A 15,349-nucleotide genomic window follows, 5' to 3' on the forward strand; every position below is an offset into this window, starting at 1 on the left:
TTGAATTCTGTGTTCTGGGTTTCTGAGTTCACTGTGGGCCATTCCAGTCATGCACAATGGCACATCTGTTTGTATGTGAAAGCAAAGGAAGGGGCAGTTTGCACATGTCTCTGTGGTGCTGCAGTGTGATTTAAGTTCATTTGTGACAAAATAGATTCTCATGTGGTTGGTCTGTCCAGTAGAACAATATTCAGAAATAATTTTGATGAATCTGAGAGGTAGAATAATGGACTGGTGCTATTTTGGTTAGTGAACTCCAGCTGTTGCTTTTACTGAGACAAGAGATGCTGGTTTTTCAAGGAAGAAGGTATTTGTGGGATATCTGTAAATACAAGTACTATGGCATCAGCACCTATTACTTTGTGCTGAGTTTCACAGCTTAACATTGGGTAGTAAACCAGCTCTAACAACTGCATAATTGCACAGCAGAATGGCATCTGCTTTATCTCATCTATCGAGCTTTCAGCTGAGATTGTCAATTTCTGGTCAATACATTGCATTCTCCGTTGGATAAAACATTTAAATTAAAACAGGCAAGCAACTTTGTTAGACAAACTCTATCTGGGCCTGTGTTAGTTTACATACCTTATCCCAGATGGCATGATCCAGATCCAGAAAACAGGGGTGTCTTTCTAAATACAGGACTCTTGAGTTCCTACCAGACCCTGGCGCTGTTATTGTTAATCTCTCTGTTTTCCTTTCCATCCTAGCACTAGAGATGTGTGTTCTCTGCAGTTTTCCAAGGCTACATTTTTCTACATTAGATTACATCTAATCTAAGGTACATTAGGTCCTGCCAGGCCCTCTGCACCAGATGGGGCTCCCTGGGGGGTTGCCTGGATAGCTGGTGACTTGGACTGCATGTGCAGTACGGCTTTCTCATGTGGAGTGTGAGTGGTGGAAACCTTGCAAGTTAGTTAGAATGAGCCTGCTCCTCTGGAAGTCTGAATGGGATAGCTTCCTTTGTCAGTTGTTGCATGTGGGTCCCTACCAGGAATTGACTGGATCTCAATGTCCTTCCTGTTAAACCTATACTGACTTGCATAAGATGGTCCAAGTTTTCTGAGATTAAAAGAAAAAAAAGAAAAGCAAATATGAATCTAATCTATTGATTTAACTAATGGGAAAGAAGTGAGTCCCAGCTTCTCCTGAAGGAGAGCTAATGTGTTTTAAGTGGTATTATAGTACCACCCTCCTGTAGTAGACACCCACCAGCAAACTTCAAAGGGCAAACGAGAGCTCTCTCCCTGTCATGAAAGCGTCGGTTTAATTCTGCCGCCTTCTCTGTGCCGCCAGAAATAATTCTGTAATGATGTGTATTTGAAAACCTGGGTATCTGATGTGACTGGTGCTCAGGATAATGAAATTCCAAGCTGAATGTGGTTCTCTGATTTCTGTTGAAGTTGGCTGAGGTGAGGCTCTCTGTAAGTGACTTGTCTGGGCTTGCGGGTCTCGCCTTGTGTAAATAGTGTTTTGTTATTTCATGCTGCATGATGTGCCTGGGAGGTTGTGCTCTGCTGGTTTTGATAGGGAACTTGAAAAAGCACCACTGGAACACTAAGCAGCACAAATCTCCAACTTGTAATGCTTATTTCACTTATTAGTACAAATTCTATATAGTCATTTTAGTTACAAACTCTTAAAAAGTGCCTAAACTCATGGGTTTTTTCTATTAAGGAACGAAACTGTTTAAAGTGTTCTGGTAAAAGATGTAATCTAAACAGTGAAATGTTAAGGAAGGTAACTGATGCCATTATTTTTGCTACAATGTGCTTGGTGTTTATACAAGTTAGATCAGTTCTGAAGTCTCTCTTCTGTCACCAAAAATGAAAAAAAAAAAAAAAAACAACCAAACCAAAAAAACCCCAAGAAACTAAGACAGCAAGCCAAGACCATTCACAATTCCCAGGGAAAATTGTAACTATGGGAGAGAAGTTATTTTATTGTAGTCTTTAGCTTTTGTTGTCATTTTTCAGCTCCTTCCCAGCCAAACAGTTTGTCTAGAAGTTTGTCCTTACTTTTGGAACTTCTGTATGAAAAGCTAAAATTTAATTTGATCCCAGAACTGGGACTTTGTGACCTTTGGAAGGCAATTCTTAATTAGAAGCTTAGCTTGGACATGATCCAAGTGCCTTCTTTGAAGTTAAATCCTAATATGATACGTTAGAATTGAGGAGAACTTGCCGAGGAGAGAGCATAAATTATTTGGATGACTATGCAAGCATTATAGATAGAATAGTCTCAGTATTTACATTTTAATGGAGTATTTGCAGGTCTGCAGTGCATATTCTGTTTTTGCCCTGGAAGGAAGGCACTGGGTTAAGAGGGGGTGCAGTGCTGGGGAGATGTACACAGATGTTTGTGTAGGCCAGCAGAGAACTGGAAGGACGATGCCCCAGCAGCAAACAGTTCCACATCTGTATGTGTTTTCTCTAAACTGAGCAAAATGGATATAAATCTAGAGGATTTACATGAAATTTCAGGATGTAGCTACTTAATTGCCTTGAAACTTTGCCTGATAGCCCAGCATGGAAAGGTTGTTGAATGCTTCCAGCAGATGAAAATAATACATTTGCTTGTGTACTTGGGTTAAGTTGTGTGGTCTTCATTAGGGAGAAGGATGTGGCAAGACAGGAGTGTGGTCCTGTCTCCAGCTCTGTTTGTGAGTAGGTTTGAGCCTTGTTGGGCCTTATGTGAGGATCTGTGACAACATTGAGATAAACAGTGTGTGGAAATTTTGCTTTTTGTTTCTTGGTTCATGGACTTCTTGGCCTACAGCATGGCACCAGCCCCTGCTAACAGGATGAATCAGGAGAAATCAAACACCCTGCAGAGTCCCTTAGCAGGCCACCACCTACAAACACTTGTCTCGTGGTTTAACTGTGTATTTCTGTTTTACCATGGGTTTGGTGTTTTCAAAATTTAATGTCTCAAAGAACCAGAATGGAGCCATAATTTGTGTGCAATTTGAGAAGCCCTGGCTGCTGACTAAGTGGAAAAAAATAAGTCTGTTTAAAATCTCACGTCATTTTTTATTGTTCCCTCTCCATCATCTTGCTTCAAAGTCAGTTCAGCAGACTTGAAAAAGCTATAGCTAATAAAACTACTGGGAAACAAGAGGTCTGGTTTTAGTTAAACACTTCAGTACTGTAGCTCCAGTGTTGTGTGTGGATTGATGCCTCACTTAAGGGCTAGGAGTATTTTGAAAACACATCTCCAAAAGCTACCCACTGAATTTGGTTTTTATTTCCCATGGTAGACAAGTAATTGCTAGACTGGGGGCAGATTTCTTAGTTGTAAAATCCACAATGTTGAAAGTAGCCATTGTGGAAGATTGAAGCAACCTCGCTGCTCCCACACAGCCCCAGTGGATTCTTTTCATCTTGCTGTAGGTCCATACTGTTCCTTTCTGAGAGTTAAATGGTAAAATGGTAACATGTTCTTTGGATAAATTGGGTTTTATCCTGCTAAAGTGTGCAGCTGTGATGGGCTGGTGAGACCTCTTGGTTTCATGAGTTGATTTGTAGCTTTGCTTACCTTTCCCAGATTTCCTAAAGATTCCCTACACAGCTCAAGTGAGCTGGGTAAAAATGGGGGGAATAAAGGCTTTTAAAGAAGAAGGGTTTGGAAACTGTCCAAAATGAACATGAGCAAACTTTAGTTCTTAGAGTACTGCATTATCTTACTTCTTTTCATGCTTCTTTCCTATTTGGATTTTTTCCTACTTCTGTAGGAATTCTGTAGGAGTAGTATTGTTGACTAACCTGTCATCTGACCTAACAGAAGTTATGCAGCAGGTTTATTGGTCTCTCGGAATTTTTCACCACATTTTGTTTTCTGGGTGTGAAAACTTGGAACTTCTGATTTCCTTGTTGCAGCCTCCAGGAAACATCTGCTCACGTGTTCCCCGTTTTGTATTCTTGCATTGCATGTTCCTTGCTGTAGTGACTGGCACCTGTTTTCACAGCAGTTACATGTGCTTTTTCTATATCACTGCTTTTGTTTTCAAAAACATTAACTATAGTCAGACCAGAAACAGCCTTCTGCAGATGAGGGTACCTGAGGTTTTTTGTCTCATTTTGACAGTGAAGCATTGGTATTCCCAAGATGTAGAGACTCTTTTTGTGTGTGTGTGTGTGTTCTGCTTTTATGCACATTCTGTGTATGGTTGTTGGCTTGTGCTTAGGAAAGTTCTGGGAGATGGTTGCAAATGTCAAGTACATACCCCCTTCTGTGGAATCCTTTGCTCCTGTATGTTATTTATGTAATCCCCTGAGAGTAGGAACTGAGACTGCTGTATTGATTTCTCATCACATCAGTTTAGCTGTTCTGGTTAATTAAATATCCTCTAGGGGCTTACTAATTGATTGTTAATCATATTTTGTGGATGTCAAAGATGAGCTGAATTATAATTTTCCAGCGCTTGCTTTATCTCTCTGGTTATTTTTCTTTTTACATCATAAAGGAGCCAGGCACTGAGTTCTGGTGATTGCTTTTTACATGCAAGAGGTGCACACCAAACGTTTGCACCTGGTTTGTTTGCAGGAGGGATCTGTTTTTGTCTCGGGTCTCAATGGGGTTTTTTTTAATACCAGTTTTAACTTGGAAGTGATGTTGAGGGAGGTTCAGAGGAGATGGCAGCATTGGGATAGTCAGGAGCGGCCAGGCTGACCACAGAACCCTCAGGCCATGGGAACAGAATGGGACTGCCCAGCATCCCCTGGGTGTTTGCTTTTAGGCTCCGTAGCCACAGGCATTTTTAAATGGTTTGAAAATATTTTTTAAAAAGTCAAATGTTTGTGTTTGATTTTTACATTATGAGTGTTGCTTTCTACTTCTGACACCTTGGTTTGAACTTTCAGAGCCTTTGAGAAGGTACAAATCTTATCACAGTGATGTTTATAGTACTTCAAGTGAAAGTCCATCTGTTATTTCTTCAGAACCAGATTTCAGGCAAGGTAAGACCTATGTTTAGAAACCAACCAACCAAAAACCCAAAGAAACAAAAAAACCTAAAGAAAAAAGTTCGAGATGAAAACCAGACCACAAAAGCCTTTAGTAGGAGTCTTGATAATTGTCCTGATACAAAGTTCTAAGATGATGAAATTACATGATGTACAGATCAGCATAATGTGCAGTCTGTTCAGAAATAAGTTTGACGTGAGGCACTCTGGGAGGGAACTTGGTAGGAAAAGCTGGAAATAATTAACTTTTTACTGGAAGTGTTCTTTTTTAAATAACAGAAAATGCTGCAGAAAAGTGATGGAGTTGTTGTTAGTGCACAGTAACAGTGAATTACAAAAGCTTCATGTGGGACCTCCATAGTATAATTATATCAGTAGGATTTATTATGAGGGTTAAGTGGTTTATAATTTATATGCCAAGGATTTCAGTGTAATGCTAAAGTACTACACAGTACAGGCTGTTAGTAAGATAAATTTAAGTAGTTTATATTAAATCAATCACTTGAAAAAGCGGGAGATGATAGGAAAGATTATTTGCTGATGTATGGCAGGAAGAATCATCTTTACAGAATCATTATAAAATATGGAGACAAATCATTTGGTGAAAATTAGGAAAGAAAACAATAGTTAGGAAGCTGGAATGTAGCTGCACTATATGTATTCAGTATGCACAGAATTCCAGCCCAGCCTCCATGTACTCACTGCTCTCTCAACCTCCTTTGTCATTGTCTGTCCTTGTGCTTACTGAGCCAGAAGCCTGAGGAGCAGTAACAAATTTTGAGGCTCCTTTAATTTCCCTTTGCTTGCTTGCAATTTGGAACAGACTGTTTATGTGTCCAAAGTCAACAACTCCTAAGTTTTTACAGGCAAGATAGAGCTGCCTTCTGCTGCCTTCTAGTAGAAGTAAATCTGGGCTCAGTGAAATGACTGTAAAATAAAAAAACTATTTCTAAATCAATGTGACTTTAGTGTGTTCTGCAGGAGCTCTCCTGCCAGCTCTGTTTGCTGGGGGTACGGTAAGAGGGGGAAGTGAAGTGCTGTGCAAAATCAAGCTTGAAGTGTAGCATCTCAGGTGCTGCCACAGGAAGATCTCCCAGCAAAAGCTGTAATTTTACAAAGAGAATCACAGGTTAATGTATTGCCAAAAGGAAAAAAAACCCTATAAATTATAATGAGGAGTCAGATTCCAAAGATAATGATTAGAAGTTCAGATACTGCCTTCTTAGCTCCTTTTTTTGTGTACTGGATGCATAGTTAACTAGCTGCTCTCTTTCTGGTCTGGAGTAGTTTTGTATGATGTCTCTGCCATGTTTGTCTCAACTCATGGCTGACAAAAAAGATATGTTACCTTGGGAAGGGGTCTGTGAAATTTTGTGAAGTTTTATTGTGATTTCTTTTAGGCCTTCCTTAGTATTCTTCTTCGAAGGTCTATCAGCTATTTTTTGTTGGGGTAAAACTGTAAGGTAGCTCTGAAAACTGAAATCAACTTCATAATGTTAATTTGTTTCATACTGTGGTGCCATTGTGCAGAACAGATAAATTTGATTCCTTCTGAGTAATCTCATATGACTGATAAATCCTTGAGGTTTAGATGGGATTACTCTTTGTAATGTGTGTGTTTTGTTGCCCAGTCAGGTATTAATTTGTCTTTTGGTTTGCTAGTGAGAAGAAATGAAGTTTTCAAGAGAGATGATGCCAGTGGTGTGTTATCAGGTGCTGATGATATCTCCACATCAAGTCAACCTAATTCTCAGAGAACAAGGTAAACCCTTTGAAAACAATATGGCTTTTTCTTTATCAAAGAATGTATTCTAAATCTGCAGGTGAAGTTTTTCACTCCCATCCCTGCTTCTGGTTAAGACTATAAAAACAAGGCATGTAATACTTGAATGAAAATAGCGTTTCAGAATTAAATATTGCATTCTGAAGTAAAAGTCTCATGATGCACTGTAATGTAGAGGTAAGTTGGGTGCACACATTTAGTTCCCATGTTTAGTGGAGACTGGGTTGAACTCAGGTTGTTATAACCGTCAGAAGGTCAGAGGCTATGTTCTGCTTGGAAATATTTAATTATTTTTAAATCATACTTTTCCAGAACAAAGTTTTTGAAATTACTGATATTAATACAGATTTATTTGTGGGTTTTTTTTTCATTTAATAACAAAATGGAAGCATGCTTATATCCTTGAAATACGTCAAAAGCAATACATTTGGTTTGGTTGTTTTGGCAAAATCTTTCGTTCAGGTTTTTCTGTTTGAATTCATTTTTTTAATACCTCAGCATTTACTAAGCAGGCCAATTCAGCAACAGTTTATGCTTTTTGAAAATTACTTTGCTGAGTAGTGTATTAAAATACAGCACCCATGTAAGTTTCATTTTTCCAAATGCCATTCAACAGTACAGCTTTAAAAAGTAGGTTCTTTGAAACTTTTGAACATCACCTTTGATACAGCATCTTTTTAATACAGCAGAAGCATATCTTGCCATGTCTGTTACATTTTGAGAATGGTTCCCCTCTAAAGGTTTGAAAATTTTTACTGACATTAACCTTTTGGATTTAAAAATTTCTTCTGGTCTCTGCCAGATACCTAATCACCTTGGAAGATTTTATCAAAATTATGCAGATAATTTTGGTAGCAAGGGGTAAAAAATAAAGGCACATCTCTCTCTTCCCTTCTTCCCTCATCCCATCACAGCAACAAAGCCTTCCCTTGGCAGCTTTTTGCTTTATATGCTGTAGATCAAGAGCAATATTGCTGCTGTGCTCAGTATTCTAGGGTATTTATATGTTTTTGGCATATGTTGGAGGAGAATCCTGTTAAAGAAACTTGGAAATGTGTGAAGCCTGGGCCTGTGTTGGGTGATGTGACACTGCTGGTGAATGTGTTCTTAAAGCAAAGGGTAAACAGGGCTTAGAGCCATGCTGTGAACATGGAGATGAAAATGAGTGTCTGCTCCTGGCACTATATTGTGTGCTAGAAGTGGATCTGGGTAAGGCAGGGTCTCAAATGGCAGTGCAGGTGAGCACAAGAAGAGCTCCTTGGGGGTCATACAGCTTTTGGTTTCCTCGTTTGGTGAACAGGTTTCCTTACTACCTGCACTTTGCCTGAGAAATGCAGAGTCATCTAAAAACCTGTATATTGGCATTTCTGGCAGGGAAGAAGTATTTGGGTGCAGCTTAACTAAGTCCACACAGTTTTTTTGTCAGGAATATGATATCTGTGTGATGCTGTATGTGTTAGTGGTGTCCAAGCAGTCATGGGAATCCTGCCTGTCTTCACATTATATATGTGCTTTTATGGCAGACTTTTAAGGGTTACTGGTTATTCTATATATATAATATATAAATATAATAATACTATATATATTCCATGTAACCCTGATAAAGAACTGAACATTTTTACTTCGTAATTCACGCTGTTTTAGCACAACACTAAAAAGGCAAATCAGATTATTCCCACTGTATGTACAGAAACAATATATAGATTTCTTAACTTATTTGCCTTATTTTTTTTTTTTTTTAATTTTGGTGAAAACTGCTAAGTCAACCTTCCTGCTTTGCCTGGAACCCAGGAAATTGCCCATTCAGCACCGTAGTTATGCTTCCAAATAAACCTGCAGTAATTTGTGGATGCTGATAGAGAGCTTTTGTTTCTATTTACAAAGTATTTCAGAAACAGAAAGTAATATGTGGTATGTAAATGAGTCACATTGTAAGTGAGTCATTGTTGTAAATGAACCAGGCCTATTATGCAAGTGAAAATGCTGAGGTGAAGCAGCACATAGTTTCTCATGGTTTGTTTCACATTATTTTATATTACACTGTTAAGACTGGTACCTTTAATGGATGTAATTTGTATATGACTGAAATCAAGAAGGAAAATATGTTTTGCAAGCACAGCATAGACTTACCTGTTGTACTTAGCAATGGATTGAATTTTACATGTATGTAACTATACAGTATTTTTTAGTATTTTTTTAATCTCCTGTATCCTTGACCTCCACTCTGATACCACTGCACTAGCACAAAAATATGGTAGAGTACCACAGGTAACTGATTTTCCACCCATTGTGGAAAATTGTCCACCCATTTTTATAGGTGAAGAAGTTTGGGTTTTTCCTTAATCTACCAGACAGTATGCATATCCAAGATGAAAAGAAAAGACTGCCAGCTAGTTTTACTAGCTTTTTTTGCAGATCTACTGAGAAACAGGACAGCAGCCACAAGCAGAATTCAGTCTTGTACTAATAGATTATACCTCCGTTACTAATGTGAGCTGAATAGAAAACAGTGTGCTCTCTCTGTCTTACTACAGCAGCTCATAAAAGATTCCAGTGCTAACAAGTGTAAAAGGAATTCCATCCAATATGGCAGTTAGTTAAATGGGGGATTTCTAAGAAAATAACTTAGTAATTTTATCCAGGGCATTTCATGTTGCTGCCTTAAGATGTCCTGTGTTGCTGCATACCGTGGCTTTTATGTATGCAGAAACCTCAGGTCTCAAAGTAAAACTGGCGATAACAAGGAGCAGGATCTGAGTTTACATGCTTTGGCTGGCCATTTGATTCCACAGTTTGGGGAAGTATATGCAACTTAATCCTTTACTTAAATTCCATCAGCACTGGGGTGCATGTTTCAGTGTCTCTCTTGTGTTGAAGAGATGCCAACTGTCCTTCAGTACATATTAATTTTCCTGCTCCTGTGGCATATTCTTAAAACCAATCTGTTTAATTATCCACTTATCCTGATAAAATTGAGTTGTAAATCAAATAGGAGGATTTGGATTTGAGGGAGGTTTCTTTTAAAAGAAACAGCAAAGCTGTTCAGAGTTATCGAAGATGCAGCTTGTGCTGTTTGGGTGGGCATGCCCTGATGTTAAATTAGCAGAAGCCGTAGACATTCAGTATTACCCTTCTTGTGGTCTGTGACTGTTGTTATCCTTTAAGCTTCTTGGAATGCATTCCTTGTGGCAATGGCTTGTGTCTGGTTTCCTCTCTGCTTCTTATATTCCTTGGGTTTTTTCCTTTTTTACTTCTTTTTCTTCCTTTACTATTTCTTCATTTTTCTCTCTAGGAGCAGCAGCTGACATGGATCTCTTCCTTCTGTTGCCTTTTCCTTCCAGTAGATTTCATTTTCATACCCTTCCTGCCTTACCAAAATGCATCCATCTTTCTCAGTCTATTCCTGACCTTCCCACTGCACTAATCATTAGGGAATGCCTACCTGCTTCCCTTCTTCCAACTTCCTTCTCTGATCCAATACCTGCTAATTTCTTGGTAAGTACACCAGGTGAAGAGAGAATTCACTTCCCTTTTTTTCTCCAAGTCAGCCTTCCAGGTTTGTGCTCCCCTACCATCTGTACGTTAATAAGCAGCTGTGAGGTTTGCAGTCAGACACTGATGAAAATACAGAGTAGCAGCCAAGAACTTGTCTGATGAAGCATCACACAAAGCAAACTTCTGTGATGCTATCTGTTAGGAATGTAATTTAGACTCTTGACTTTTTTTTCTTTCTTCCAGTAATAACATTTGCATATTCAGAACTTCAGGAATGAGCTCTCATTTCGGCAGTATTTCCTTTTCTGTAGGAGAGATGCATTCCTTGTCTTGGAACCTAAAGACTGAATCATGTTGCTCCCTCCCCATGAAAACTGGCAGTCTGACCAAGCCAGAGCTCATTTTACTGACCCAGGATGCTGAAATGTGCAGATTTATGTTTGGTGATAGTGCTTATGTACTAAGACAGGAAAATTTGTAAACCCTTAGGTTTTTGAGCTTCCTCCAGGGCCACCCCACAGCCACCCCAATTTTCAGAGAAATTAGTACATGCCAACAGAGATGATAAAACCAACCTAGTGATAAAAACCCATTGCCGCTGTTGCACAGGGCTGTATGTTTTTAAAAAGATATTTTTCTGCAGTAGGTGTTTTCACAGTAGCAAGTTTTTAGATAGAGCCAGTTGCAACATGTCTTTTTCAAATGTCTTTGATAATTCATAGATATTTATGTTCAGAAAGTGTTTGTTTTTGTTTTATTTCAGAGCCCATCCTTAGACCTTGATCTGAAGGGTGCTTGTGGGTGTATTTAACTTAGGGTTTTGTCAATATTCCCATATATGTCAATCCTAACAAGTTTCCTCACGGTGAAAAGCTAAGCATGTGCACGTATGTTGGCAGGTCTGAGGCCTTTTCTCGTTTCTTTGTCCATTTAGGTGCATGTTAATCAGTCTTGTAGAAAAAGAAAAAACAGAGGAGGGAGAAGGGAAATAAATGCTGTGATAGTCCTGCACAGGGGAAAAGCTTCCATTAATACATTTGTTCCATAATGTACTACTCTGTGTCTTCCCTGAAATTCTCTTTGAGGAATGTTAGCATTGTTCTCTTATATTTAACTCTTCTTACTTTAAGGCAAGTTTTGTATGCTAACCAATGACACTTTAGTATTAAAATTATTGGTATTAGCTAGTAATGTTGTAAAAAGATGAAAATAAAATTTGAAATCACATCCAGTTTAGCAAGTGGAGGCAAGCGTAATGTCTGGGACAGATGCATTTTTCTCTTAGCTTATTAACAGATTTGTCACTCATCAAACATATGTTTAGATTCTCCTAGGAAGTAGGTATATAAATGTAAAGTATTTTTAAGAAGTCTGTACGTTACCTTACTACAAAGAGCTCTGTGTCACTCAGTGCACAATTACTCTCTATTTTTGTACATTTCTAAACCTGACTGTAATGATACACAGTCTTCTAAACATCTTCTTTGCTTTTTCATATTTTTCATTACTCAGTTTGGGTGGTATGCTTAACACTCAGTTCAGAATTGCCAAAAAATGGACTTTTTTCATGAAAGCCACCTTAGTTTCCCCTGTCCATTTTTGTTTAATAATTGCCTCTGTATAGTTATGTTAACAGGGGGAAAACATTGCTTTTTTTTCATTTAGGATTTCTACAGAAACCATTTTCTACAATTGGTTTTTGTTTAGTTTGGGGTTTGAAGGTGTTTTTCTGTAAGCATGGGACAGACAAGGAGAGTGGAAGTTGGGGGTTTTTTTGTTTGTTTGTTTTTTGGTTTGGGGGGTTTTTTTTTTTTTTTTTTTTTTTTTTTGATTTCTCAGTTGTTCACATTTCCTAACCAGCTATTTTATTTTTCAAATAAAAAATGGCTTTTGTTTACCCAAACAGGAAGTGAATTTCTTTCCTTATGTAAAGAATGAGACTGATAGGAAGTTTGGGATCATTACTTGCAGAAAAAAATGGCAGATATGTTGCTGTGGTTTTTTTTAATACTGATGCATTTTTTGTTTGTTTTTCTTATTTTTTCCTTCAGATTATAAATTTAGACCAATTTAGTCATTGGGGTGACTGTATATCAGCCAGGGCATCCTTGGGAATTTAAAAAAAAAGGAACTATTTTCAGCAAAATAAGATTATGGAAACATTAGTGTATGATATTTAGAATACTTTAGTATATAGGATGTTATGACATAAACATTTTTATGTAAATATTTCAAGCTCTACTACTTCTCAGGAGAAATCAGGGAATAAATATCAGGCCCATGCAAGCAGAAAGTGTTGATGCAATATTTATTTAGAGGAAGTATACTATTATGTCTTTTTTTTAATGACATGTTTTTGAGCGTGCCTTTTTCACAGTCCCCTCATGAACACAGAAATTAAGATATTTGCAAAGCATTAATACTTCTCTTCTTCTTGTGCATCTACTAATTTTGCTCTGATTCACTGGGTTCGTAATGTTGAGTATTTTTTCAGACTGCAGCTGAGCCTTTATTTTCATGTGAATAAATGAAGCAGTTCTGCAGGCAGCTGCAGAAACCTGGTGTGTTATTTTCTGCAGTGATGGATTGCTGCACAGGGGTAACATTCTGGCTGCCAAATAAATATGTTCAATGTAGCATTTGCTGGCTGGTGTTTGTGCTCTGTGTTCCCACTTGGGGATGTGCTTAAAGCAGCAGAATATCTTAGGCATAGCTGCTGATGTGTCATCCCCTCTGACCCTCCTGCAGGCAGCATGAAGCACCATTTGAAGGCAAGCTGATAAGCCAAGAGGTGATGCTGAAGCGGCAGGAAGAAGAAATGATGCAACTGCAAGCCAGGATGGCTCTGAGGCAGTCCCGGCCTAACCTCTACCCTGGGGATGCAATTAGATCCTCAATGCTTGACATCACCAGAGACCCACTGAGGGAAATAGCCCTGGAAACAGCCATGACACAAAGGAAGCTGAGGGTAATGCCCTGAGCTCAGGTGAACTCTTGTTTTCATTGAAACACAGCGCTGTCTTGACTGAAACTCTGGTATGTGGGATTCATAAACCGGGTCCTGTAATAAACAGTCATCAGGAGATGAAATACCAGGTGTGTGGGGTTGGCCTACTTTCACAGGGTAAAACTTCTGAGATTCTGTGGCATTAGTGGCTACAGAGCCTAAAGTGGCATCAAGAGATGCTAAAACGGACAGCAAGGCTCAACAATTGCATCAATTAAACAGTATAGCATCCTAACAAAGGTAAGGCATAGGTTTCCTCCTCTGTTCTGTGGTGTTTTCAGCCACTTCGTTTGCATTTCTCTTCATGGAATGTGGATGTGCCCTGCCAGCATCAGAGGTTATTAAATGAACAAGTTGGGAAGGTAAAGAGAGAGTGCATTCATTTGGCTCATAAGTTCACCCTGTGCAAATCCCCTTTGCTTTCCCAGCTATCTTGGTATGTGGATGAAATAGGGAATTACACACAAAGAGGGAGACAGAGGTATATAGGTATATTTACAGAGGTAAACAGAGTGTCTGATGTGTGGAATAGATGATGGCTTGATGCCCTCTGCTGCTGCTTTCTATGAACTGGATTTTTTTTTTTTTTTAAGTAAGGATGGGAAAACTTGAAGCAAGACTGAGGCACTGGGTGCCTAATGCAGGGTAATAACTCCTGCTTCTGTCTCCAGTCCATCACATTAAGATGAGTTAGCTCATGTAGGCTTTAACGAACCATGTTGGTTCCCCTCTCTGTCCCCCAACCCTTAAGATTTTTTTGTGAAAATGTTTTGCATATAATACAGTCTAGGTAGCAGGTAATTGCCAAATTTTAGCCTTTGGTCCCTCTTTTGCATTTGCAGGGTGGGAGTTAACTGTGCCCCAGCCTGTTGTCCCAGCAACACAGTGTTCATTCATACTCTTTTGTGGTTTGCAGAATTTCTTTGGCCCAGAGTTTGTGAAAATGACGATTGAGCCATTCATCTCCTTGGATCTACCGAAGTCTATCCTGGTAAGAAAGGGGCTGTTGAGCCATCTGTGGCAGGGGAAGTGTGTTAAACCAACAAATGTGTTTTTATTACAAGTGTGAATATTGAGAGATTTCATTTCACAAAATGCAGACTAAGAAAGGCAAGAGTGATGACACCAGGAGAAAAGTAAATGTGATGCTCCTGAGTGGGCAGAAGCTGGAGCTGACCTGTGATACCAAAACAATATGTAAAGATGTCTTTGATATGGTTGTTGCCCATATTGGCTTGGTGGAGCATCACTTCTTTGGATTGGCTACTTTAAGAGGTAAGAGTAACTGCTAAATTATTTCTTCTGCCCTTATTCAGTATTCCCTTTAAGAGATATTGTGCTTATTAAGTCGTTGTTAGTCACTGGAAAACTTTGCTTTTCAATGCCCAGTTTCAGAGTTAAAAATCTGGTCTTTATCCTCCATCTGGTGCAAATTCTTGGTTTTCATGCTTTTACCCTTGTGCTTCTCTTTCATGTTTGTGGCAGACAATGAGTTTTTCTTCGTGGATCCTGACTTAAAGCTAAGTAAAGTAGCTCCAGAAGGATGGAAAGAAGAACCAAAGAAGAAGAACAAGCCTCCTGTCAACTTCACTCTCTTTTTTCGCATAAAGTTTTTTGTGGATGATGTCAGTCTCATACAGTGAGTGTATGAAACTTTGTATAGCCCCTTAAGCCCTAAATTTATGGACAGAAATTGAGTATTAATCTGTACTGGGGTACCAAAGGTGGTGTGTGGGTGTTTTTCATGGTTTTGTTTTATATTCCTGTTCTAGGCACACACTGACATGTCACCAGTACTACCTGCAGTTGAGGAAGGACATTCTAGAAGACAGGATGCACTGTGATGATGAGACAGCCTTATTATTGGCATCCTTAGCTCTCCAAGCTGAGTATGGAGATTACCAGGCAGAGGTACATCATCAATTTCACCTTTAATCTTGTTCAGCTGTGATCTTGCTGCTTCATTAAAGACCGGACTGTGCTCTGCCACACATGGTCTGCAGCTCTGTCCCAGACTGGAAGCTCAGCTGATATGCTGTATGCTCTTGGCAGGTTTTACTGTGAGCAGGTGTTCCTAAAGTCTAGCACAGTTGCAGAATC

General features: G+C 39.0%; 1 protein-coding gene across 8 annotated transcripts in view; it reads left to right on the plus strand.

Annotated features, from left to right (window-relative positions):
* Positions 1–15,349, plus strand: part of PTPN13 (protein tyrosine phosphatase non-receptor type 13) — a 112,046-nt gene that overhangs the window by 59,179 nt on the left and 37,518 nt on the right. For all 8 annotated transcript variants that reach the window (XM_030946870.1, XM_030946872.1, XM_030946871.1 and 5 more), the window contains 7 exons: positions 4,863–4,958; positions 6,627–6,726; positions 12,991–13,210; positions 14,166–14,240; positions 14,350–14,524; positions 14,735–14,888; positions 15,022–15,160. In XM_030946870.1, the coding sequence (XP_030802730.1) occupies positions 4,863–4,958; positions 6,627–6,726; positions 12,991–13,210; positions 14,166–14,240; positions 14,350–14,524; positions 14,735–14,888; positions 15,022–15,160 (959 nt within the window). The remainder of the gene's footprint in view (positions 1–4,862; positions 4,959–6,626; positions 6,727–12,990; positions 13,211–14,165; positions 14,241–14,349; positions 14,525–14,734; positions 14,889–15,021; positions 15,161–15,349) is intronic.

The sequence above is a fragment of the Camarhynchus parvulus genome, chromosome 4, assembly GCF_901933205.1.
Source record: "Camarhynchus parvulus chromosome 4, STF_HiC, whole genome shotgun sequence".
Taxonomy (NCBI): Eukaryota; Metazoa; Chordata; class Aves; order Passeriformes; family Thraupidae; genus Camarhynchus; species Camarhynchus parvulus.